Source organism: Pezoporus flaviventris, unplaced genomic scaffold (assembly GCF_033815535.1).
Source record: "Pezoporus flaviventris isolate CSIRO_AGI_PZ_B2104156 unplaced genomic scaffold, CSIRO_AGI_Pfla_v1 ptg000293l, whole genome shotgun sequence".
Lineage (NCBI taxonomy): Eukaryota > Metazoa > Chordata > Aves > Psittaciformes > Psittacidae > Pezoporus > Pezoporus flaviventris.
In genome coordinates, this window is record NW_026892840.1 from 27,302 (window position 1) to 51,536 (window position 24,235).

Genomic DNA, 24,235 nt, shown 5'->3' on the forward strand with positions numbered 1-24,235 from the left:
CCAGCACCGGGATGCGGGATGGGGCAAAACCAGCCACAGGGGCTGGTACCAACCCGGGGATGACGGTGCCACCGTGCCGGGACGGGCTCACCCTGGAGCTGGGCCCCATTAAGGAGGTGTCTTGGTGGGTGACACAACACAGGGCACCCTTCCCACGGCGCCAGCCCCACACACACCCGGTTCCCAGGCTCCTGGCAACACCAGGACACCCCAAACCCGGGGTTCCCCCCCCACCCCGTGTCCTTGCCCTGTTTATGGCTGTGATAAGGGGGGGCTGATAACGTCGGGGCACCTTTGCCCGGCGAGCTCCCCTGCGTCACCAACCGTCCCTGTCACCACGCAGCGCCTCGGGGCTATGGGCACCTTTATTGGGCACAAGCAATGGGGTGCAGGGGGAGCCCCCGAGGGGGGGGGTGCCGGGGGGGCTCAGGACGGTGCCGCAGCACCGGGACGCTTGCTCCGGCGCCGCGTGTACTTGAAGTTCTGCAGTGGGTTCCCGGAGCCGCGGGACTGGAGGGGGGGGGAGAAGAAAAGCACCATGAGGACCCCCCCATAGCAGAGGGTGCATCGGGGGGGGGTCCCCATCGCTCCCACTCACCGCTGCACCCCCCCTTCGGGAGGCCCCTGTGCGGGGCGGGCGCTGCCACTTGCGCTTCTTGAGGCTGGGTTTGACGACCCCGCGGAGGCTGGGGGGCACTGGGGGCAGACAGAGCGGTGAGGGGGGGTCTGGGGGCAGCCCCCTGTGTCCCCCCCCCACGGAGCGGGGCCGTACCCAGGTAGTCGGGCACGTTGCGGAGGTGCGGCTGCACGATGGCCGGGTGCAGGGGTTTGTCGTGGCGCAGGACGTGCAGGTCCCGGGGGTTGTCCTCGAAATACGCCTGGGGGGGGCACACACGGAGAGAGAATTGGGGGTACTGGGGGTGGGCAGCGCCCCTGGACCCCCCCCCCAGCCCCGAGGGGGGGTCGTTGTTACCTTGAGCTTCTCAGAGTTGAGGAGCTCGTCCTTGATCTCCCGCAGCCGCGCTTCCTTCACCGCCTGCTTGGTGACCGAGCGCATGGCGTCCTGGGGGGGGGGGTCAGAGGTTGGCACCCCTAAACTGGTGCCACCGGACACCCCCCCCCCCAGGTCCCTCACGTACCCGGCAGCGGTAGCGCAGCCCCTCGATCTCCTCCATGCAGAACTTGTAGGGCTGCAGCATGGACTCACCGTTGTCTGTGCGTACGGGGTGGGGGGGAGGCACACACAGGGTCACCCCCTGCTTGTCCTGACACCCCCCCCCCCCCTCAACCCCCCACAACGGGCCATGGGGACGCCCCCACCTCCTGCCAGCGCGTCCTCGATGCGGGCCAGGCTCTCCTCCTCCTCGGGCAGCGCCAGTGTCAGCGCCGTGCCGGGGTTGTCCGCCCGGGCTGTCCTGCAGCACAGAGGGGACGCGGTGGTGGGGACCCCCCCCAACCCGTGTGTCCCTGTGCCCCCCACCCCCCCCCCGCCCCACAGACCGGCCCACGCGGTGGATGTAGGACTCGACCGTGTCGGGCACATCGAAGTTGATGACAGCGGCCACGTTCTGGAAGTCGATGCCGCGCGAGACGCTGAACTCGGGGTCCTTGCCCTTGCTGGGGGGGGGACACAGGACATGAGGTGTTGGGAACCCCCCCATGGGCACAGGGACAATGGGACAGGGGGACCCCAAAGCTGCAGGGACAGGGCAAAGAGCCCCCCCCCAAAAGGAAGGGGATGTGCCTCAAGGGACCCCCCAGGGCAGCAGCAGCCCCATGGCTCCGGGTGACGTCCCCGGCCCCAATGGGTGCAGCAGCAGGACATGGCCCCACTGACCCCTGCTGCCATGGGGACACCCCCAGTGCCACGGGGACACCTCCAGTGCCACGGGGACACCCTCAGTGCCACGGGGACACCCTCAGTGCCACGGGGACACCTCCAGTGCCACGGGGACACCCTCAGTGCCACGGGGACACCTCCAGTGCCACAGGGACACCTCCAGTGCCACGGGGACACCTCCAGTGCCACAGAGACACCCCCAGTGCCACGGGGACACCCTCAGTGCCATGGGGACACCCCCAGTGCCACGGGGACACCCCCAGTGCCATGGGGACACCCTGGTGCAATGGGGACACCCTCGGTGCCATGGGGAAACCTCCGGTGCCATGGGGACACCCTCAGTGCCACGGGGACACCCCGGTGACACAGAGCCCCCCCCACCCCATGCTCACCCCTGCACCGGCCCCCGGCGCTTCCTGCGCCGTGGCTGCTCTGGCTGCGGCTCTGGCTGCGGCTCCGGCACCGGCGCCTCCTCGTCCGTGGCCACGATGTAGTCGTAGATGCCGCGGTTGAACTGGGCGATGATGTGACACCTGCGCCATGGGGGGGTTCAGCACCCAACTTGGGGTGACCCCCCCCCCATCAGCACCCACAACATGCTGGGGCCCGCTCCAAGGTGCCCTTCACCCCATGGGACCCCCCTTTCCATGGGACGTGGACCATTTCCATGAGCACCCCTTGTCCCCAAGGAGCACCCTAAGGCCTCGCCTCGGCTCGCACCCCCCTCAGCACTGCCCCATCTCCCTGGGACACCCCATTTTCCCCTTCACCCTCCTCAATGGACACCCCAAACCCTTCTGGCACGTCCCAACGGGTGTCCTTCCCTATTGCCACGGGACACCCTCGAGCACCCCTTGGCCCCAGGGTGCTCCATCCTCCTTCACGAGCATCTCACTGTCCCCTTCACCCCCCTGGAACCTCCCCCGGGGGTGTCCTTCACCCTATGGCCATTCCCCCCAGCACCTCAAGAGCATCCGATGGCCATGGGGGACCCCCTCGGGCACCTCTTGTCCCCGAGGAGCACCCCAGCTCCTGCCAGCCCTGCCCTGGGGCTCACCGGGAGCGCGCCGGCAGCTCGGGGTTGAGGGCGCAGGCGCCGATGCCGAACTGCTCGAGGAGCAGCTTGAGGCGGTAGCAGCGGGGCAGGGAGGACACGAAGAGCAGGGCCCGGCCGCGCAGCACCCGCAGCCGCAGCAGCGCCACCAACACCAGCACCTTGTCCTCGGCCGTGCCGCAGCGCAGCACCAACTGCTGCAGCTGAGCCGGGCCTGGCAGCGGGGCCTGCGCCGGGCACAGCCGCACCTGCACCCGGGAACCGTGGGGCCGCCGTGACCCCAACGGGCTCTGGGCTGGGGGCAGCACCTCTGTGCCCACAGACCTGCTGCTGCCCCCAAACCTGACCCTGCAGCCCCAAAAACTGCCCCTGCCCCCCCCCCGAACCTGCCCCTGCCCCCCCGAACCTGACCCTGACCCCCCAAACCTGCCCCTGCCCCCCCCAAACCTGCCCCTGACCCCCCAAACCTGCCCCTGCCCCCCCCGAACCTGACCCTGCCCCCCCCAAACCTGCCCCTGCCCCCCCCGAACCTGCCCCTGACCCCCCAAACCTGCCCCCTGCCCCCCCCCCGAACCTGCCCCTGCCCCCCCCTTGAACCTGCCCCTGCAGCCCCAAACCCCGCCCCTGCCCCCCCCGAACCTGACCCTGCCCCCCCCGAACCTGACCCTGCCCCCCCAAACCCGCCCCTGCCCCCCCAAACCCGCCCCTGCAGCCCCAAACCCGCCCCTGCAGCCCCAAAACCAGCCCCCTGCCCCCCCAAACCCGCTCCTGCCCACCCCCAAACCCGCTCCTGCCCCACCCCAAACCTGCCCCTGCCCATCCCAAATCTGACCCTCTGCCCCCAACCTGCCCCTACCCCCCCCAAACCTTCCCTGGACCCCCCAAACTTCCCACTGGATGCCCCAAAGCCACCTCTGATCCCCCCCCCCCCCCCCCCCCCCCCGACACCTCAAATCTCCCTTCTGACCCGCCAAACCTGCTCTCGGACCCCCAGATCCTCCCCTGGACCCTCCAAACACCCCCCCAGACACCCCAGAGCTGTCCCTGGAGCCCCCAAACCTCTCCAGACCCCTAAAACCAGCCCAAAGACCCCCCCAAAACTCCCCCCTTGCCCTCACCGGGTTGTGCAGCCTCCTTGAGCGCCTCCACGTCGGGGTCTGGAGACGGTGGGCCGACATCAGCAGCGCCTGAGAGATCTTGGGGAGGTGGCTGGGGGGGGCACAGGGGGGTCAGCGCCAGCCCTTACCCCATGGGGACCCCCGCATCCCAGCCCTTGAACCCCGCTGTGCCCCCCAAAACCTTGGGCCCCAACCCCTGACTGTGCCCCCCCCGCTCTCCTGCCCAAGCCCCATCGCACCCCCCCCGACCCCCAGCCACAGCAGTGCCCCCCCAGGCCCTGTGAGTGCCCCCCATGGCCCCCAGCCCCTCACCAGAGCAGGGCCTTGATGTCCTCGAGGCAGCCGAAGCCCAGGAGCAGGTCGGCCTCATCCAGCACCAGCAGCTCCAGCGAGTGCCGCAGCACCAGGCTGCGGGCAGTGACCTGCGCCAGCACCCGCCCCGGCGTCCCCACCAGCACGTCCGGCTGTGCCGCCACCACGGGCCTGAGACAGCGTGGCACCATGGGGATGTGGGGCTGGGGGGGGTATAGGGGGGCTGGGGGTTGGACAATGGGGTCTGTGGGGTGACATGGGGACACCACGGGGTGACACGGGGACACTGGGGGATGACACAGGGACACCAGGGAGTGAAATGGTGACACTGGGGGGGTGACACGGTGACAACCGAGGGCGCTGGGGGATGACGGGGTGACACCAAGGGGTGACTGAGTGGCACTGGGGTTGGACACAGTGACAACAAGGGGTGACCCGATGGCAATGGGGGGTGACACGGGGACACCTAGGGGTGACCCGATGGCAATGGGGGGTGACACAGGGACACCTAGGGGTGACCCCATGACAATGGGGGGTGACATGGGGACACCTAGGGGTGACCCGATGGCAATGGGGGGTGACACGGGGACACCAAGGGTGACCCCATGACAATGGGGGGTGACATGGGGACACCTAGGGGTGACCCGATGGCAATGGGGGGTGACACGGGGACACCAAGGGGTGACCCGATGGCAATGGGGGGTGACACGGGGACACCAAGGGTGATGTGATGACAATGGGGGGTGACATGGGGACACCTAGGGGTGACCCGATGGCAATGGGGGGTGACACAGGGACACCAAGGGGTGACCCGATGGCAATGGGGGGTGACACGGGGACACCAAGGGGTGACCCGATGGCAATGGGGGGTGACACGGGGACACCAAGGGGTGACCCGATGGCAATGGGGGGTGACACGGGGACACCAAGGGTGACCCGATGGCAATGGGGGGTGACACGGGGACAACAAGGGTAACCCCATGACAATGGGGGGGTGACACGGGGACACCTAGGGGTGACCCGATGGCAATGGGGGGTGACACAGGGACACCAAGGGTGATGTGATGACAATGGGGGGTGACACCAAGGGGGAGCCGGGCACTCACCGCAGCGCCGCAGGGTCCCCGTCCCCCAGCTCGGCCACGCGCAGATCGGTGGCAGCCGCCAAGCGGCGCAGGCAGCGCAGCACCTGCAGGGCCAGCTCCCGGGAGGGCACCAGCACCAGCGCCCGCACGGCCTGGGGCAGAGCCTGGGGAGCCTGGGCACGGGGACACGGGGAGACCAGAGTGAGGGACAGGGAGAGAAAGCGTGAGACAGTGAGAGACAGGGAGGGACAGGGAGAGACAGTGAGAGACAGTGAGAGACAGTGAGAGACAGTGAGGGACAGGGAGGGACAGGGAGAGACAGTGAGGGACAGTGAGAGACAGTGAGAGACAGTGAGGGACAGGGAGGGACAGGGAGAGACAGTGAGAGACAGTGAGGGACAGTGAGGGACAGTGAGGGACAGGGAGGGACAGGGAGAGACAGTGAGAGACAGTGAGAGACAGTGAGAGACAGTGAGAGACAGTGAGGGACAGGGAGGGACAGGGAGAGACAGTGAGAGACAGTGAGGGACAGTGAGGGACAGTGAGGGACAGGGAGGGACAGGGAGAGACAGTGAGAGACAGTGAGGGACAGGGAGAGACAGTGAGAGACAGTGAGGGACAGGGAGAGACAGTGAGGGACAGGGAGAGACAGTGAGGGACAGTGAGAGACAGTGAGAGACAGTGAGAGACAGTGAGGGACAGGGAGAGACAGGGAGGGACAGGGAGAGACAGTGAGGGACAGGGAGAGACAGGGAGAGACAGTGAGAGACAGTGAGGGACAGTGAGAGACAGTGAGGGACAGGGAGAGACAGTGAGGGACAGGGAGAGACAGTGAGGGACAGTGAGAGACAGGGAGAGACAGGGAGAGACAGTGAGGGACAGGGAGAGACAGGGAGGGACAGTGAGGGACAGTGAGGGACAGTGAGGGACAGTGAGAGACAGTGAGGGACAGGGAGAGACAGTGAGGGACAGTGAGAGACAGGGAGAGACAGGGAGAGACAGTGAGAGACAGTGAGGGACAGTGAGAGACAGTGAGAGACAGTGAGGGACAGGGAGAGACAGTGAGAGACAGTGAGGGACAGTGAGGGACAGGGAGAGACAGTGAGGGACAGTGAGAGACAGGGAGAGACAGGGAGAGACAGGGAGGGACAGTGAGGGACAGTGAGAGACAGGGAGAGACAGTGAGAGACAGTGAGAGACAGTGAGGGACAGTGAGGGACAGGGAGAGACAGTGAGAGACAGGGAGAGACAGTGAGAGACAGTGAGAGACAGTGAGAGACAGTGAGAGACAGTGAGGGACAGTGAGGGACAGTGAGGGACAGTGAGAGACAGTGAGGGACAGTGAGAGACAGTGAGGGACAGTGAGAGACAGGGAGAGACAGTGAGAGACAGTGAGAGACAGTGAGGGACAGTGAGGGACAGGGAGAGACAGTGAGAGACAGGGAGAGACAGTGAGAGACAGTGAGGGACAGGGAGGGACAGGGAGAGACAGTGAGAGACAGTGAGAGACAGTGAGGGACAGGGAGGGACAGGGAGAGACAGGGAGAGACAGTGAGGGACAGTGAGAGACAGTGAGGGACAGGGAGGGACAGGGAGAGACAGTGAGAGACAGTGAGAGACAGTGAGAGACAGTGAGAGACAGTGAGGGACAGTGAGGGACAGTGAGGGACAGGGAGGGACAGGGAGAGACAGCGAGGGACAGGGAGAGACAGGGAGAGACAGGGAGAGACAGTGAGGGACAGGGAGGGACAGGGAGAGACAGTGAGAGACAGTGAGGGACAGTGAGGGACAGTGAGGGACAGGGAGGGACAGGGAGAGACAGTGAGAGACAGTGAGAGACAGTGAGAGACAGTGAGAGACAGTGAGGGACAGGGAGGGACAGGGAGAGACAGTGAGAGACAGTGAGGGACAGTGAGGGACAGTGAGGGACAGGGAGGGACAGGGAGAGACAGTGAGAGACAGTGAGAGACAGTGAGAGACAGTGAGAGACAGTGAGGGACAGGGAGAGACAGGGAGGGACAGGGAGAGACAGTGAGGGACAGGGAGAGACAGGGAGAGACAGTGAGAGACAGTGAGGGACAGTGAGAGACAGTGAGGGACAGGGAGAGACAGTGAGGGACAGGGAGAGACAGTGAGGGACAGGGAGAGACAGTGAGGGACAGTGAGAGACAGGGAGAGACAGTGAGAGACAGTGAGGGACAGGGAGAGACAGTGAGGGACAGGGAGAGACAGTGAGGGACAGTGAGAGACAGGGAGAGACAGTGAGGGACAGTGAGGGACAGGGAGAGACAGTGAGAGACAGTGAGGGACAGTGAGGGACAGTGAGAGACAGTGAGGGACAGTGAGAGACAGTGAGAGACAGGGAGAGACAGGGAGAGACAGGGAGAGACAGTGAGGGACAGTGAGGGACAGGGAGGGACAGTGAGGGACAGGGAGAGACAGTGAGGGACAGTGAGAGACAGGGAGAGACAGGGAGAGACAGTGAGGGACAGGGAGAGACAGGGAGGGACAGTGAGGGACAGTGAGGGACAGTGAGGGACAGTGAGAGACAGTGAGGGACAGTGAGAGACAGGGAGAGACAGGGAGAGACAGTGAGAGACAGTGAGGGACAGTGAGAGACAGTGAGAGACAGTGAGGGACAGGGAGAGACAGTGAGAGACAGTGAGGGACAGTGAGGGACAGGGAGAGACAGTGAGGGACAGTGAGAGACAGTGAGAGACAGTGAGAGACAGGGAGGGACAGTGAGGGACAGTGAGAGACAGTGAGGGACAGTGAGAGACAGTGAGGGACAGTGAGAGACAGTGAGAGACAGTGAGGGACAGTGAGAGACAGTGAGGGACAGTGAGGGACAGTGAGGGACAGTGAGAGACAGTGAGGGACAGTGAGAGACAGTGAGGGACAGTGAGGGACAGGGAGAGACAGTGAGAGACAGGGAGAGACAGTGAGAGACAGTGAGAGACAGTGAGAGACAGTGAGAGACAGTGAGAGACAGTGAGAGACAGTGAGGGACAGTGAGGGACAGTGAGGGACAGTGAGAGACAGTGAGAGACAGTGAGGGACAGTGAGGGACAGTGAGGGACAGGGAGAGACAGTGAGAGACAGTGAGGGACAGTGAGGGACAGTGAGGGACAGTGAGGGACAGGGAGAGACAGTGAGAGACAGTGAGGGACAGTGAGGGACAGGGAGAGACAGTGAGAGACAGGGAGAGACAGTGAGGGACAGTGAGGGACAGGGAGAGACAGTGAGAGACAGTGAGAGACAGTGAGAGACAGTGAGGGACAGTGAGGGACAGGGAGAGACAGTGAGGGACAGTGAGGGACAGTGAGAGACAGTGAGAGACAGTGAGAGACAGTGAGGGACAGTGAGGGACAGGGAGAGACAGTGAGGGACAGTGAGGGACAGGGAGAGACAGTGAGAGACAGTGAGGGACAGTGAGAGACAGTGAGGGACAGTGAGGGACAGGGAGAGACAGTGAGAGACAGTGAGGGACAGTGAGGGACAGGGAGAGACAGTGAGAGACAGTGAGGGACAGTGAGAGACAGTGAGAGACAGTGAGAGACAGTGAGGGACAGGGAGAGACAGTGAGAGACAGTGAGGGACAGTGAGGGACAGGGAGAGACAGTGAGGGACAGTGAGGGACAGTGAGGGACAGGGAGAGACAGTGAGAGACAGTGAGGGACAGTGAGAGACAGGAGAGACAGTGAGAGACAGTGAGGGACAGGGAGAGACAGTGAGAGACAGTGAGGGACAGGGAGAGACAGTGAGAGACAGTGAGAGACAGTGAGGGACAGTGAGGGACAGGGAGAGACAGTGAGGGACAGTGAGAGACAGGGAGAGACAGTGAGGGACAGGGAGAGACAGTGAGGGACAGTGAGGGACAGGGAGAGACAGTGAGAGACAGTGAGGGACAGGGAGAGACAGTGAGGGACAGGGAGAGACAGTGAGGGACAGTGAGAGACAGTGAGGGACAGTGAGAGACAGTGAGGGACAGGGAGAGACAGTGAGGGACAGTGAGAGACAGTGAGGGACAGTGAGAGACAGTGAGGGACAGGGAGAGACAGTGAGGGACAGGGAGAGACAGTGAGAGACAGTGAGGGACAGTGAGGGACAGTGAGAGACAGTGAGGGACAGGGAGAGACAGTGAGGGACAGTGAGAGACAGTGAGAGACAGTGAGGGACAGGGAGAGACAGGGAGAGACAGTGAGGGACAGTGAGGGACAGTGAGAGACAGTGAGGGACAGGGAGAGACAGTGAGGGACAGTGAGAGACAGTGAGAGACAGTGAGGGACAGGGAGAGACAGTGAGGGACAGGGAGAGACAGTGAGGGACAGGGAGAGACAGTGAGGGACAGTGAGAGACAGTGAGAGACAGTGAGGGACAGGGAGAGACAGTGAGAGACAGTGAGGGACAGGGAGAGACAGTGAGAGACAGTGAGGGACAGTGAGGGACAGTGAGAGACAGTGAGGGACAGGGAGAGACAGTGAGAGACAGTGAGAGACAGTGAGGGACAGGGAGAGACAGTGAGAGACAGTGAGAGACAGGGAGAGACAGTGAGGGACAGGGAGAGACAGTGAGAGACAGGGAGAGACAGTGAGGGACAGTGAGAGACAGTGAGAGACAGTGAGGGACAGTGAGAGACAGTGAGGGACAGTGAGAGACAGTGAGGGACAGTGAGGGACAGGGAGAGACAGGGAGAGACAGTGAGAGACAGAGAGAGACAGTGAGAGACAGGGAGAGACAGTGAGGGACAGTGAGGGACAGTGAGGGACAGGGAGAGACAGTGAGGGACAGGGAGAGACAGTGAGGGACAGTGAGGGACAGTGAGAGACAGTGAGGGACAGTGAGGGACAGTGAGGGACAGGGAGAGACAGTGAGGGACAGTGAGGGACAGGGAGAGACAGTGAGAGACAGTGAGGGACAGGGAGAGACAGTGAGGGACAGGGAGAGACAGTGAGAGACAGTGAGGGACAGTGAGGGACAGTGAGAGAGAGTGAGGGACAGGGAGAGACAGTGAGGGACAGTGAGAGACAGTGAGAGACAGTGAGGGACAGGGAGAGACAGTGAGGGACAGGGAGAGACAGTGAGAGACAGTGAGGGACAGTGAGGGACAGTGAGAGACAGTGAGGGACAGGGAGAGACAGTGAGGGACAGGGAGAGACAGTGAGAGACAGTGAGGGACAGTGAGGGACAGTGAGAGACAGTGAGGGACAGGGAGAGACAGTGAGAGACAGTGAGAGACAGGGAGAGACAGTGAGGGACAGGGAGAGACAGTGAGGGACAGGGAGAGACAGTGAGAGACAGTGAGGGACAGTGAGAGACAGTGAGGGACAGTGAGAGACAGTGAGGGACAGTGAGGGACAGGGAGAGACAGGGAGAGACAGTGAGAGACAGAGAGAGACAGTGAGAGACAGGGAGAGACAGTGAGGGACAGTGAGGGACAGTGAGGGACAGGGAGAGACAGTGAGGGACAGTGAGGGACAGGGAGAGACAGTGAGGGACAGTGAGAGACAGGGAGAGACAGGGAGAGACAGTGAGGGACAGGGAGAGACAGGGAGGGACAGTGAGGGACAGTGAGGGACAGTGAGGGACAGGGAGAGACAGTGAGAGACAGTGAGGGACAGTGAGGGACAGTGAGGGACAGTGAGGGACAGGGAGAGACAGTGAGAGACAGTGAGAGACAGTGAGGGACAGTGAGGGACAGGGAGAGACAGTGAGAGACAGTGAGGGACAGTGAGGGACAGGGAGAGACAGTGAGGGACAGTGAGGGACAGTGAGGGACAGTGAGGGACAGGGAGAGACAGTGAGAGACAGTGAGGGACAGTGAGAGACAGTGAGAGACAGTGAGAGACAGTGAGGGACAGTGAGGGACAGTGAGGGACAGGGAGAGACAGTGAGGGACAGTGAGAGACAGGGAGAGACAGTGAGGGACAGTGAGGGACAGTGAGGGACAGGGAGAGACAGTGAGGGACAGTGAGGGACAGTGAGGGACAGTGAGGGACAGGGAGAGACAGTGAGGGACAGTGAGGGACAGTGAGGGACAGTGAGAGACAGTGAGGGACAGTGAGGGACAGGGAGAGACAGGGAGAGACAGTGAGAGACAGGGAGAGACAGTGAGAGACAGGGAGAGACAGTGAGGGACAGTGAGGGACAGTGAGGGACAGGGAGAGACAGTGAGGGACAGTGAGGGACAGTGAGAGACAGTGAGGGACAGCGAGGGACAGTGAGGGACAGTGAGGGACAGGGAGAGACAGTGAGGGACAGTGAGGGACAGTGAGAGACAGTGAGGGACAGTGAGAGACAGTGAGGGACAGGGAGAGACAGGGAGAGACAGTGAGAGACAGTGAGAGACAGGGAGAGACAGGGAGAGACAGTGAGGGACAGTGAGAGACAGTGAGGGACAGGGAGAGACAGTGAGGGACAGTGAGGGACAGTGAGAGACAGTGAGAGACAGGGAGAGACAGTGAGGGACAGTGAGAGACAGTGAGAGACAGTGAGGGACAGGGAGAGACAGTGAGGGACAGTGAGAGACAGTGAGAGACAGTGAGAGACAGTGAGGGACAGTGAGAGACAGTGAGAGACAGTGAGAGACAGTGAGGGACAGGGAGAGACAGGGAGAGACAGTGAGAGACAGTGAGAGACAGTGAGAGACAGGGAGAGACAGTGAGGGACAGGGAGAGACAGTGAGGGACAGTGAGGGACAGTGAGGGACAGTGAGAGACAGTGAGGGACAGTGAGAGACAGTGAGGGACAGTGAGAGACAGTGAGGGACAGGGAGAGACAGGGAGAGACAGGGAGAGACAGTGAGGGACAGTGAGGGACAGGGAGGGACAGGGAGGGACAGGGAGGGACAGGGAGAGACAGTGAGGGACAGGGAGAGACAGGGAGAGACAGGGAGAGACAGTGAGAGACAGTGAGGGACAGTGAGGGACAGGGAGGGACAGGGAGGGACAGGGAGAGACAGTGAGGGACAGTGAGAGACAGGGAGAGACAGGGAGAGACAGTGAGGGACAGGGAGAGACAGGGAGGGACAGTGAGGGACAGTGAGAGACAGTGAGAGACAGTGAGGGACAGTGAGAGACAGGGAGAGACAGGGAGAGACAGTGAGGGACAGTGAGGGACAGGGAGAGACAGTGAGAGACAGTGAGGGACAGTGAGGGACAGGGAGAGACAGTGAGGGACAGGGAGAGACAGTGAGGGACAGGGAGAGACAGGGAGGGACAGTGAGGGACAGGGAGAGACAGTGAGGGACAGTGAGAGACAGGGAGAGACAGGGAGAGACAGTGAGGGACAGGGAGAGACAGGGAGGGACAGTGAGGGACAGTGAGAGACAGTGAGGGACAGTGAGAGACAGTGAGGGACAGTGAGAGACAGTGAGAGACAGTGAGGGACAGTGAGGGACAGTGAGGGACAGTGAGAGACAGTGAGGGACAGTGAGGGACAGTGAGAGACAGTGAGGGACAGTGAGAGACAGTGAGGGACAGTGAGGGACAGTGAGGGACAGTGAGAGACAGTGAGAGACAGTGAGGGACAGTGAGAGACAGTGAGGGACAGTGAGGGACAGTGAGGGACAGGGAGAGACAGTGAGAGACAGGGAGAGACAGTGAGGGACAGTGAGAGACAGTGAGGGACAGGGAGAGACAGGGAGAGACAGTGAGGGACAGTGAGAGACAGTAAGGGACAGTGAGGGACAGGGAGAGACAGTGAGGGACAGTGAGGGACAGGGAGAGACAGTGAGGGACAGTGAGAGACAGTAAGGGACAGTGAGGGACAGGGAGAGACAGTGAGGGACAGTGAGGGACAGTGAGGGACAGTGAGAGACAGTGAGAGACAGTGAGGGACAGTGAGAGACAGTGAGGGACAGTGAGGGACAGTGAGGGACAGGGAGAGACAGTGAGAGACAGGGAGAGACAGTGAGGGACAGTGAGAGACAGTGAGGGACAGGGAGAGACAGGGAGAGACAGTGAGGGACAGTGAGAGACAGTGAGAGACAGTGAGGGACAGTGAGGGACAGGGAGAGACAGTGAGGGACAGGGAGAGACAGGGAGAGACAGTGAGAGACAGGGAGAGACAGGGAGGGACAGTGAGAGACAGTGAGGGACAGTGAGAGACAGTGAGGGACAGGGAGAGACAGGGAGAGACAGGGAGAGACAGTGAGAGACAGTGAGGGACAGTGAGAGACAGGGAGAGACAGGGAGAGACAGGGAGGGACAGTGAGAGACAGGGAGAGACAGGGAGAGACAGTGAGGGACAGTGAGGGACAGGGAGAGACAGTGAGAGACAGTGAGGGACAGTGAGGGACAGGGAGAGACAGTGAGGGACAGTGAGAGACAGGGAGAGACAGTGAGAGACAGTGAGGGACAAGGAGACACAATGTGATACAGTGTGAAACAGTGCAACACAGTGGGAAACAGTGTGATACAGTGCGACACAGTGGGACACGGGGGGGGGGACAGTGAGACACAGTGGGACACAGTGGGACACAGTGAGACACAGAGTGAGACACAGTGGGATACAGTGCGATACAGTGTGACACAGTGCAACAGTGCGATACAGTGAGACAGTGCGACACAGTGCGATACAGTGCGACAGTGCGATACAGTGCGACACAGTGCAACAGTGCGACACAGTGCGATACAGTGCGACACAGTGCAACAGTGCGACACAGTGCGACACAGTGCAACAGTGCGACACAGTGCGATACAGTGCGACACAGTGCAACAGTGCGACACAGTGCGACACAGTGCAACAGTGCGACACAGTGCGATACAGTGCGACACAGTGCAACAGTGCGACACAGTGCGACACAGTGCGACACAGACCAGTGAGACACAGTGGGATACAGTGAGACACAATGAGACACAGTGAGACACAGTGCGACACAGTGGGAAACAGTGGGACACAGTGAAACACAGTGTGACTCAGTGGGACACAGTGGGACATAGTGCGACACAGTGGGACACAGTGAAATACAGTGTGACTCAGTGGCACACAGTGAGACAGAGTGCAACACAGTGGGACACAGTGGGGCACAGTGCGACCCAGACACAGTGGGGCACAGTGTCACCAGACCATGGAGCCCCGTACCCCCCGTTTCCCCCCCCAGAGCCCACCCCTCCCCTGTACCCCCAGAGCCCCGGTGCCCTCCGGAGCTCTCTTGCCCGCGGCGCCCCCCCCCGCCCCGCTCCCCGCTCACCTCCCTGCCCCGCAGGAGCAGCTGCAGCACGGGCAGGCCGTAGGCTCCGGTCTTGCCGGAGCCGGTCCTGGCGCGCACCAGCAGGTCCCGGCCCTCCAGCGCCAGCGGAATGGCCTCGGCCTGGATGGACGTGGGGGAGCCCCAGCCCAGCTCCGCCACCGCCTGCGGGGCCGGCCCGGGGGTGACCGAGCTGCGCCCGCGCCCCGGGGCTCAGCCCCTGAAGGACCCCGGCACCGAACCTCCCCTGCCCCGCAGACCCTCCCGGTGCCCCGAACCCCGCTGTCCCCCCCCACTCCCCTCAGCAATGACCCCAAGGCTTCAGTGCACCCCAAGCCCTGGCTGTGACCCCCATGTACTGCCCCGAACCCCGCTTTACCCCATATCCCCCCCCAAGCCCTGGCTGTGCCCCCCATGTACTGCCCGGGCAGTGCCCCACAGCCCCTGTACCCCATATCCGCCCCCAGGCCCTGGTTGTTACCCCCCATGTACTGCCCCGCACCCCGCTGTACCCCATATCCCCCCCATCGCCTCATGTCCCGCCCCCAGGCACCCCAAACGCTCTCAATGGGCTCCTCTCCCCCCAGAGCACCCCACTGCCCCATTCGCCCCCCCCCAGGACCCCCGGTGACCAACGGACCGCACGGTACCGGCCCTTTGCGGCCTCCCTCACCCCCAGGGACCCCCGAGCCCCCTCCCCACCGTGGCTCCCCCCACCCCGGTGCCGGTCCCGCTCCCTCCGCACCCGCAGGAGCCGCGGGTCCAGCCCCATGTGCTCGAACCGCGCCGCCGGCCCCTCCGCCGCCGCCATGCTGGGCTCCCGCTCACCACGGACACCGTGCGGCGCGCCCAGAGCGGCTCAGGCCGCCGCGCCGCCCCCTGGCGGTGGAGGACTGAGCACCCCCCCGCATATTAAAACCGCACCAATGGACCCCAAAACCGCTTTATTTCCCCCAAAAACGGCAGCGCGGACCCCCCCCCCCCCCCCCCCCCGCTGTGGGAGCCCCCCCGGGGGGTGCTGGGGGGCTCTACACCAGCTTCTTGGCCTCGAAGAAGCTCTTGAGATGCCTCATCTGCCAGATGCCGGTGAGGATGAGGATGATGGTCTGGGCGATGGACCACCACAGCACGCGCTGGTTCGTGCTCTCGCTCGTCATGCGGAAGCGCTCCTCCCGGTACTGAGCACGGGAATAAAGCGTGGGGTGGGCTCACGGGAGGGGGAAAGCGGGGTGTCCTGTACCCCGTCCCCCCCCGACCCCGCACCCCGCTCCTCACCCGCTGGTAGTTCTGCTCCTTCTGGATCTGCTCGACCTGGTCGAGGAGCTGCCGGGCGCGGAGCTGCAGCTCCGTCAGCTTGTCCTTGGCGGCGATCTCGGGGTAGTTGTTGGTGTGCTCCCCCACCTGGATGTCGAGGTGCACCCGCTGCGGGGCGCAGGGGGTCAGGGCGCGCCGGTGCCACCGGTACCCCTGCCTCGGGGTGTCCCCGGTACCCCCGCTTCGCGGTGTCCCCATGCCCGGTCCCCACTCACCAGCTTGCCGCCGGCGAACAGGGCCATGCGGGTGGAGTTGGAGTGGAGGCAGATCTGGTGCTCCCCCGGTGTGTGCGACGTGAAGGTGAAGCGGCCCTCGGAGCCGTACTGCCGCGACAGCACCACCTGCACCGCGACACCGCACCCGCTGCCGAGGCACCCGCAGGGAACCCTTGGCCTGGCTTGGAAGGGACCCCAGGGACCCCCCACCCAGCACAGTGGGCACCCCAGGGACCCCTACGCAGGCACAAAGGCACCCCAACGCAGCAGGCACCCCAACGGTGGGCACCCGAGCACCCCAAGAACCACCCACCTTCCTTTGCAAGCACCGCAGGGACCCCCTGCTCAGGCACAAAGGAACCCCAACCCAGCAGGCACCCCAACGGTGGGCACCCAAGCACCCCCCACCTTCCTTTACAAGCACCCCAAGGACCCCCTGCCCTCGTTCAAAAGCACCCCAGGGACATCCCCCCATGGGTACCCATGCACCCCAAGGGGCCCCTGCCCTGGTCGATGGGTGCTCCGTGCACCCCAAGCACAATCTGCCTTCTTCTACCAGCACCCAGGGGACCCCCTGTGCAGGACCAAAGGCACCCCGGGGACACCCCCCCCTCCCTCCACGCACCACAGGGACCCCCGCAGCCCCATGGGTGCCCCATGCACACCCCCCAGGCACTCACTTTGCCGTCGGGGTCCTTCACCTCCACGTGCATGCCCAGCCCCGGCGTGGAGGGCAGGAACGACTCGGACTGCTTGTCCCAGAGCTGCGTCCGGTAATTCCCTGCGGAGAGCGGGGCATCGGACCGGGACTGGGACCGGCGCCATCCCCCGGGGATGGGGAACCACCCCCCCCCCGGCTCCGGGCCCCCCCGCCCGCACCGATGACCATGGTCTCGTCCGGGATCTCCTCGATGAAGCAGCGCTTCTCGGTCTCTCCGATGTGGAAGTACAGCCCCTGCCCGCCCGCCGCCAGCAGCACAGCCACCACCGCGGCCCGCAGCGCCCCGCCGCCCGCCATGGCCCGCGCCGCTCGCACTGCGCATGCGCAGGACCCTCCCCATTGACACATCCGCGTTCCGGTGGCGCAGCGAGGAGGGCGCTGCTCCTCCAGCGATGAGGTTGAGGGTTCGAGACCCCCGTGCGCCGGCTCCGACGGGAGCGGTGACCCCCGGTTGTGTCCGTCGCCCCCCGTGTGCCCCGTCCCCGCTGTGTGTTTGTCCCGCGTCCCCCCCCCCCGTTCCGAGCCGTGCCGAGCCCGCAGCGGGGCGGAACCAGCGCTTCCCCCTCCGCCAGCGGTGAGGCAACAGCTCCGCCGCCTCCTCCTTCCTTCCGCGCCCCATGGGTGAGCGCGGACCCCCGGGAGCGGGAGGCGGCGGCGGCGGGGCCCTGGCGCGCAAACCCGCGCTCGCCCTCGCCCTCCTCCTCCTCCTCCTCCTCCTCTGTCTCCGCGCAGAGCCCGAAGCCGCCGCGCCCGCCCCGCGGCCCCGCGCAGTGCTCCGGTACCGGTGAGTGGCGCTGCGGGCGCGGGGCCGCGCGGGGCGGAGCGGGGGGGGGCAGCGGTGTCCGCGCTGTCCCCGCAGGATGCGCGACGTGGACCACAAGAGCCTTTACCTGCGCGACGGGCGGCTCGTGGCCGGGCACCTGCAGGGCGCCAACGCGGCGCGGGAAGGTGAGGGGGGGCCCTGCGGATTGGGGGGCGCGGACACCGATGGGGACCCCCCCTCGGGGCGCGCCCTGACGCGGGGGGGGGGCCCCAGAGGAGGTGTTTTGGGTGCCCAACCGCGCCTTCGCGCCCGCCCGGCTGCCCCTCGTCATGGGCATCCAGAACGGGTCCCGGTGCCTCGCCAGCGCCCCCGGGCCCCGGCCCAGCCTGAGCCTGCAGGTCAGCCACCGCCAGCGGGGGGGCACCAACGGGGTGGGGAATCAATGGGGGCAGCACCGGGGGTATCGATGGGGACACCGTGGGGGCACCAATGGGATGGGGGCATCCATGGGGATGGGGGCATCATTAATACCAGGGGGATGGGGACATCAGTGGGGACATCATTGGGGATGGGGATATCGATGGGGACACCATGGGGGCACCAATGGGATGGGGGCATCCATGGGGATGGGGGCATCATTAATACCAGGGGGATGGGGACATCAGTGGGGACATCATTGGGGATGGGGATATCGATGGGGACACCATGGGGGCACCAATGGGATGGGGGCATCCATGGGGATGGGGGGCATCATGGGGATACCAAGGGGATGGGAACATCAATGGGGACACCACTGGGGATGGGGATATCGATGGGGACACCAATGGGATTGGGGCATCCATGGGGATGGGGGCATCATGGGGATACCACAGGAATGGGGACATCAGTGGGGACATCTTTTGGGATGGGGATATCGATGGGGACACCATGGGGGCACCAATGGGATGGGGGCATCCATGGGGATGGGCAGCATCATGGGGATACCAAGGGGATGGGGACTTCAGTGGGGACATCATTGGGGATGGGGATATCGATGGGGACACCATGGGGGCACCAACGGGATGGGGGCATCCATGGGGATGGGGATATCTTGGGGATACCACGGGGATGGGGACATCAGTGGGGATGGGGACACCGATGGGATGGGGACATCAATTAGGACATCATTGGGGATGGGGATATGGTGGGGACACCAAGGGGTGGGGGCATCCATGGGGATGGGGACATCTTGGGGATAACACGGGGATGGGGACACCAATGGGATAGGGGCATCAATGGGGACACCACTGAGATGGAGACACCAGCAGGGATGAGGATATCAATGGGGACACCAGTGAGCATGGGGACACCACGGGGACGGGGACATCAGTGGGGACACCAAAGGGATGGGGACACCGAGGGCGATGGAGATGGGGACACCAATGGGATGGGTACACCAGTGGGCATGGAGACACCACAGGGACGGGGACATCAATGGGGACACCAAAGGGATGGGGATATCAATGGGGATAGGGACACAAAGAGATGGTAACACCATGGGGACACCGCTGGAGCACGGGGACGTCATTGGGCATGGGGACATCGATGGCGACGTCATTGAGGATGGGGATATCGATGGGGACCCCATGGAGGCACCAATGGGATGGGGGCGTCCATGGGGATGAGGACACCAGTGGGAATGGGGACATCATGGGGACCCCTTGGGGAAGGGACACCACGGGGCCCCCAAAGGGAGGAGGACACAGTGGGGAGGGGGACAACAGGGGGAAGAGGATACCAAAGAGATGGGGGCACCACGGGGACACTGTGGGGATGGGGACATCGATGGGTACAGCAAAGAAATGGGGACTTGAAAGGGATGGGGACGCCCTGGGGAGGGGACACCACGGGGCTGGGGCGACCGCAGCCCCCGCTCTCGCGGTCCCCCTTTCCCCGTTGCCGCTGCCCGGTCCCATCCCGGTCCCACCCCGGTCCCATCCCGGTCCCATCCCGGTCCCGTCCCGGTCCCACCCCGGTCCCATCCCGGTCCCGTCCCGGTCCCACCCCGGTCCCATCCCGGTCCCATCCCGGTCCCACCCCGGTCCCACCCCGGTCCCATCCCGGTCCCACCCCGGTTCCATCCCGGTCCCATCCCGGTCCCACCCCGGTCCCGTCCCGGTCCCATCCCGGTCCCATCCCGGTCCCATCCCGGTCCCACCCCGGTCCCATCCCGGTCCCATCCCGGTCCCACCCCGGTCCCACCCGGTCCCATCCCGGTCCCATCCCGGTCCCACCCCGGTCCCATCCCGGTCCCATCCCGGTCCCACCCCGGTTCCATCCCGGTCCCGTGCCGGTGCCGCCGCAGGACGCCGACATTCGGGAGCTGCCCCGCGCCGGGGCGGCCTCGGCCGCCTTCACCTTCTTCCGCTCGTACCGGGCCGGGCTCTGGCGCTTCGAGTCGGCCGCGAACCCCGGCTGGTTCCTGTGCACCTCGGCGCGGGGCCACCAGCCCCTGGGGCTCTCCCGGTGCCACGATGCCAGCACCCGCCTCGACTTCTACTTCAGCGCCGCCGAGTGCCCGGAGCCCGGCACCGGGGACCGGGACCCCCCCGTTGGGGACCGGGACCTCCCCCCCGCTGACCCCCGGTGACGCCCGGGGCCAATAAAGCTGCCGAGGGCACCGGTCCCGTGTCGGGGGCTCCGCGTCCCGGGCTCGGGCGGCTCCTTCCCGGAGCGGGGGACGCTGGAGACGCTCCAGCCCCGGCGTGTCCCGACCGGCACCGGGAGACGGGAACGGGGATCACGGGGATGGGGTGGGGACGGCGGAGGGACGTGGGAACAGGGGGACAGGGAGACGGGGGTGTGGGGACAGGGGGGAGACACGGGGACATTGCAGGGACGGGGCGTGGGGACAGGGGACACAGGGGTGTCTGGAGGCAGCTCTATGGGGACACGGGGATATAGGGGGGCACGGGAACATGCGGGCATCGCAGGGACAGGGGGATGGGGCGCACGGGGACACGGTGCCCCCGGCCCGGTGGCAGTGGAGGGGACACAGGAGAGCCGAGGGGACCCCGGGACACGGCGGGACACGGGCACCGGATGAGGTTTCACCATCCCCGGCCCTGCCCAAAGCGGTACCGCCCAAGGCCAGGGCCGGGCTCTGCTCCCCCGCTCTATAAGAGCCGGAGCCACATCCCGGGACACGCTCGGGAACGCGGGGAATCATCGGGAACCGCCCGATCGGGAACGAGCCGGGTCCTGCCCGGCAGCGGCTGCAGCGCGTTCACTCTGGAGCCGACTGAGAGCAGCGGCCGGTGAGGGGGGACGGGACGGGGACGGGATGGGGATGGGATGGGGACGGGATGGGGAGGGGATGGGGAGGGGATGGGGACGGGATGGGGACGGGATGGGGACGGGATGGGGAGGGGATGGGGACGGGATGGGGACGGGATGGGGACGGGATGGGGACGGGATGGGGACGGGATGGGGACGGGATGGGGACGGGATGGGGATGGGATGGGGATGGGATGGGGAGGGGATGCACTTGGGATGGGGATGGGATGGGGATGGGATGGATTTGGGATGGGGATGGGATGGGATGGGGACGGGATGTGGATGGCACGGGGACGGGCTGGTCCCATCCCTCCCCCGGGATGTGGCACCCGCGGGCGCCCGCCCTCACCCCAACCTGTCCCTGTCCTCCCCGGGCAGCAGCGGGGCCGAGGGGCCCCGGGGACCCCAGGAGGGGTCCTGGCCCCTGCAGCACCCGATGGGGGTCTCGGCGGAGCCGGGCGCGGGCCCCGGAGCCGCGCCGGAGTCTGTCATCGACCCCGACATGGAGGCCTTGTTCGATGAGTTCCTGGGGAAAGGTAGCGCCGGGGGCGCAGGGACACGGACCCACGGTGCCCGTCGCCGTGTCCCTGCGTCCCCGTGTTCCATGCGATGTCCCCTTATCCCTGTGTGTCCCCTTCCCGTGCCCCCACGTCCCACATCCCCCAGTATCCATCACACCTGTGTCTCACATCCCCATTCCCGTGTCCCTGTGACACCCCCGTCCCCACATCCCTGTGACACCCCCATGTCCCCGTGCGCCCGTGACACCCCCATGTCCCCCCGTCCCTCACACCCGTGCCCCCCCTCCCCACGTTCCAGTGATGCCCTCCTGCACCCACGATGTCCCCTGCCCCCCCCATGCCCCTGACACCCCCCCGTGCCCCCCCCCGCTCCCCGCAGAGCTCTCGCCGGAGCTGACGGGGCCCTCGGCGGCACCGCCGCTGCCCCGGGGCCGGCCCCACCACTTCGTGCTGCGGGACACGGAGCAGCGCGGGCTCTGCCTGCGCGGGGGGCGCCTGGTGCCCACCCCCCTGCAGGGAGCCAGCGCCGACCAGGAAGGTGCGTGCCGGGGGTGGGGGTGTGGGGGGGGCCGTGCCCGCTGCCCCCCCGGCCCACGCGGCCCCTCCGTGTCCCGCAGAGATCTTCAGTGCGGTGCCCAACCCGCACCTGGAGCGCCGGCGCTGCCCCCTCATCGTGGGCATCCGGGGGGGCAGCCAGGCCCTGTCCTGCACCCCCGGCCCCGAGCCCCGCCTGCAGCTCGTGGTGAGGGGGGGGCGCAGCCGGGGGGGGGCACCTTGCTATGGGTCAGCCCAAGAGGGGAATCCCAAGGTTGAGGCACCCATAGGGGGAGCACCCGCATGTGAAGGCGCCCATATGGGGAGCATCCCAAGGTGGGGGCACCCATAGGTGGAGCACCCCAAGTTTGAGGCACCCATAGGTGGAGCACTCATAAGTGAGGACACCCATAGGGGGCGCACCCCAAGGTGAGGGCACCCATAGGTGGAGCACCCTAAGGTGAGGGCACCCACAGAGGGAGCACCCCAAGGTTGAGTCACCCATAGGTGGAGCACCCTAAGGTGAGGGCACCCACAGAGGGAGCACCCCAAGGTTGAGTCACCCATAGGTGGAGCACCCTAAGGTGAGGGCACCCACAGAGGGAGCACCCCAAGGTTGAGTCACCCATAGGTGGAGCACCCACTTTAAGGTGAGGGCACCCACAGGGGGGCACCCCAAGGTGAGGGCACCCCTAGGGGTCAGCAGAATCTTGCTCAAGTTGGGGGCACCCTGGGCTGGGGGGGGGGGGGGGTGGCCTAGAGCTGGGTCCTCCCTGTCCGGGGACCCCCGATCAGGCTCAGCCCAAAGCCGCCGCACCCCTGACCCCCCCCCCCCCGCACGGTGCCCCCGGAGGAGCGGTCCCGGGGGGGTCCCCGCGGCCGTGCCCCAGCGCTGCCCCCCCGCAGGACGCGGCGCTGCTGGAGCTGTTCTCGCTCCTGCACCTTCTACAAGAGCTTCGGGGGCTCCACGCACAGCTTCGAGGCGGCCGCGTGCCCCGGGGCCTTCCTCAGCACCGCGGGGGGGCAGGAGCTGGGCCTGGCCCCCCCCCACGGCGCCACCGGCTTCTACCTGCACCGCAGGTGACCCCCGGCGGGGGCAATAAAGAGATGGAACCGGCCCGGAGCGTGGGGGGGGCGGGACCAGGAGGATGGGGGCGGGGCCACGCGGGGCGGGGCCGGGAGGGGGCGGGGCCAGCTGCAGACACGCCCCGCGCCGCGCGCCGGCGGTGCCGGTAAGGGGGGGGTGAGGGAGGGATCCGGAGACCCCCGAGACCGGGGGGAGCCCCCGTGACCTCTGGGTGCCCCAAGGACCCTGGGGTCACCCCGCGCCCCCCGGGGTCACCCCCCAGGAGCCCCCCCCCAATCCCCGCGGGGGGTCCCCATTGACCTCCCCCCCCCCACACCCCGAGGCCCCTTCGCAGCCTTTGGGGTCCCCCCCCCCCTCCTTTGGGGTCCCCCCCCCTCCTTTGGGACCCCCCCTCCCTTTCCCCGTTCCCCTTCTCCCGCTGGTGGCTTCTCCGGTGCCTGCTCTGGGGTTGTGCCGCGCTGCGCCCGACGCGGAAGCGATGTGTGGGGCGCGCTGTGGGGCGCTGCCCCCAGCCGGGTTCCTGCCCCGGGGGCCCCGGCGGTTGCTTCCCCCCCCTCGGAGGTGCCCCCAGACCCCCCCCCGTGCCCCGGGCACTTCCTCCCCCTCCTTCCTCTTCCTCTTTCCTCCTCTGGTCCCTCCCCCCCCCCGTGTCCTCTTCCTCTTCCCTCTCCCCCTCTCCCTTCTTCCTCCTTCTCCCTCTTCCTCCTTCCTCCCTTCTCCTCCCCCCCGCAGCCCCCTCTCACCCCTCTCCCCCCCCACACCCAGAAGCCGCAGCGCTGGCACCGGCCATGGGGCTGCCAGGGACCCCCAACACCCCCAACACCACCAGCACCAACAGCAGCACCAACACCATCAGCACCACCAGCACCAGTGACCCCAGCACCAGCAGCCCCGGTAACCCCAGCTCCAGGGTCCTGGCTGCTCAGGACGCCATCGTCTTCTCAGGGGTGGGTGCGGAAGGGGTGACCCCCCCCAGCACAGACACCAGGCTCTCGCCCAAGCCCGTGCCCATGGATGAGAACATCTCCCACGAGCACCAAGGCCCTGGATCCACATCCGGGAGCCGCTTCCCCGTGTCCATGGGCGGGAGCATCTCAGCCGTGCCCAGGGATGAAAACATCGCCCACAAGTACCAAGCCCGCGGACCCACATCCAGGAGCATCTCC

At 65.5% G+C, this 24,235-nt stretch overlaps 4 protein-coding genes across 4 annotated transcripts; 2 read left to right on the forward strand and 2 right to left on the reverse strand.

Moving 5' to 3' along the window:
- Positions 1–387: 387 nt before the first annotated feature.
- On the reverse strand, positions 388–15,424 carry DDX56 (DEAD-box helicase 56). The gene is made up of 14 exons (XM_061443123.1): positions 15,345–15,424; positions 14,603–14,764; positions 5,431–5,582; positions 4,325–4,495; positions 4,013–4,103; positions 2,898–3,142; positions 2,233–2,373; positions 1,501–1,617; positions 1,321–1,415; positions 1,140–1,213; positions 974–1,063; positions 773–878; positions 599–696; positions 388–510 (listed from the first exon to the last, which is right to left on the reverse strand). The coding sequence occupies exons 1-14, from the start codon at positions 15,408–15,410 to the stop codon at positions 427–429; spliced, it is 1,692 nt and encodes a 563-aa protein (XP_061299107.1). The 5' UTR covers positions 15,411–15,424; the 3' UTR covers positions 388–426.
- A 104-nt stretch (positions 15,425–15,528) lies between these two features.
- On the reverse strand, positions 15,529–17,170 carry TMED4 (transmembrane p24 trafficking protein 4). Its single transcript, XM_061443127.1, has 5 exons — positions 17,008–17,170; positions 16,809–16,909; positions 16,129–16,254; positions 15,875–16,021; positions 15,529–15,777 (listed from the first exon to the last, which is right to left on the reverse strand). The coding sequence occupies exons 1-5, from the start codon at positions 17,144–17,146 to the stop codon at positions 15,628–15,630; spliced, it is 663 nt and encodes a 220-aa protein (XP_061299111.1). The 5' UTR covers positions 17,147–17,170; the 3' UTR covers positions 15,529–15,627.
- Positions 17,171–17,466: 296 nt separating this feature from the next.
- Positions 17,467–20,241, forward strand: LOC133263374 (interleukin-1 family member 10-like). The gene is made up of 4 exons (XM_061443121.1): positions 17,467–17,633; positions 17,709–17,797; positions 17,886–18,010; positions 19,957–20,241. Exons 1-4 carry the CDS (start codon positions 17,467–17,469, stop codon positions 20,239–20,241), a joined length of 666 nt encoding a protein of 221 aa, XP_061299105.1.
- A 473-nt stretch (positions 20,242–20,714) lies between these two features.
- On the forward strand, positions 20,715–23,066 carry LOC133263375 (interleukin-36 receptor antagonist protein-like). Its single transcript, XM_061443122.1, has 5 exons — positions 20,715–20,908; positions 21,306–21,463; positions 21,828–21,986; positions 22,066–22,190; positions 22,935–23,066. Exons 2-5 carry the CDS (start codon positions 21,364–21,366, stop codon positions 23,064–23,066), a joined length of 516 nt encoding a protein of 171 aa, XP_061299106.1. The 5' UTR covers positions 20,715–20,908; positions 21,306–21,363.
- Positions 23,067–24,235: the final 1,169 nt, after the last annotated feature.

Coding starts and splice junctions, on each gene's coding strand:
- DDX56 (XM_061443123.1), bottom strand. CDS start 15,410: ATGGCGGCGGCGGAGGGGCCGGCGGCGCGGTTCGAGCACATGGGGCTG. Junction 4,496..5,430: donor GGGGACCCTGCGGCGCTGCG/GTGAGTGCCCGG, acceptor ACGCTGTCTCAG/GCCCGTGGTGGCGGCACAGC. Junction 1,214..1,320: donor CGAGGACGCGCTGGCAGGAG/GTGGGGGCGTCC, acceptor CCGTACGCACAG/ACAACGGTGAGTCCATGCTG.
- TMED4 (XM_061443127.1), bottom strand. CDS start 17,146: ATGGCGGGCGGCGGGGCGCTGCGGGCCGCGGTGGTGGCTGTGCTGCTG. Junction 16,910..17,007: donor GGACGAGACCATGGTCATCG/GTGCGGGCGGGG, acceptor CGCTCTCCGCAG/GGAATTACCGGACGCAGCTC. Junction 16,255..16,808: donor TGAAGGACCCCGACGGCAAA/GTGAGTGCCTGG, acceptor GTCGCGGTGCAG/GTGGTGCTGTCGCGGCAGTA.
- LOC133263374 (XM_061443121.1), top strand. CDS start 17,467: ATGGGTGAGCGCGGACCCCCGGGAGCGGGAGGCGGCGGCGGCGGGGCC. Junction 17,798..17,885: donor CGCCAACGCGGCGCGGGAAG/GTGAGGGGGGGC, acceptor GGGGGGCCCCAG/AGGAGGTGTTTTGGGTGCCC. Junction 18,011..19,956: donor GGCCCAGCCTGAGCCTGCAG/GTCAGCCACCGC, acceptor GTGCCGCCGCAG/GACGCCGACATTCGGGAGCT.
- LOC133263375 (XM_061443122.1), top strand. CDS start 21,364: ATGGGGGTCTCGGCGGAGCCGGGCGCGGGCCCCGGAGCCGCGCCGGAG. Junction 21,464..21,827: donor CGATGAGTTCCTGGGGAAAG/GTAGCGCCGGGG, acceptor CGCTCCCCGCAG/AGCTCTCGCCGGAGCTGACG. Junction 22,191..22,934: donor AGCCCCGCCTGCAGCTCGTG/GTGAGGGGGGGG, acceptor ACCTTCTACAAG/AGCTTCGGGGGCTCCACGCA.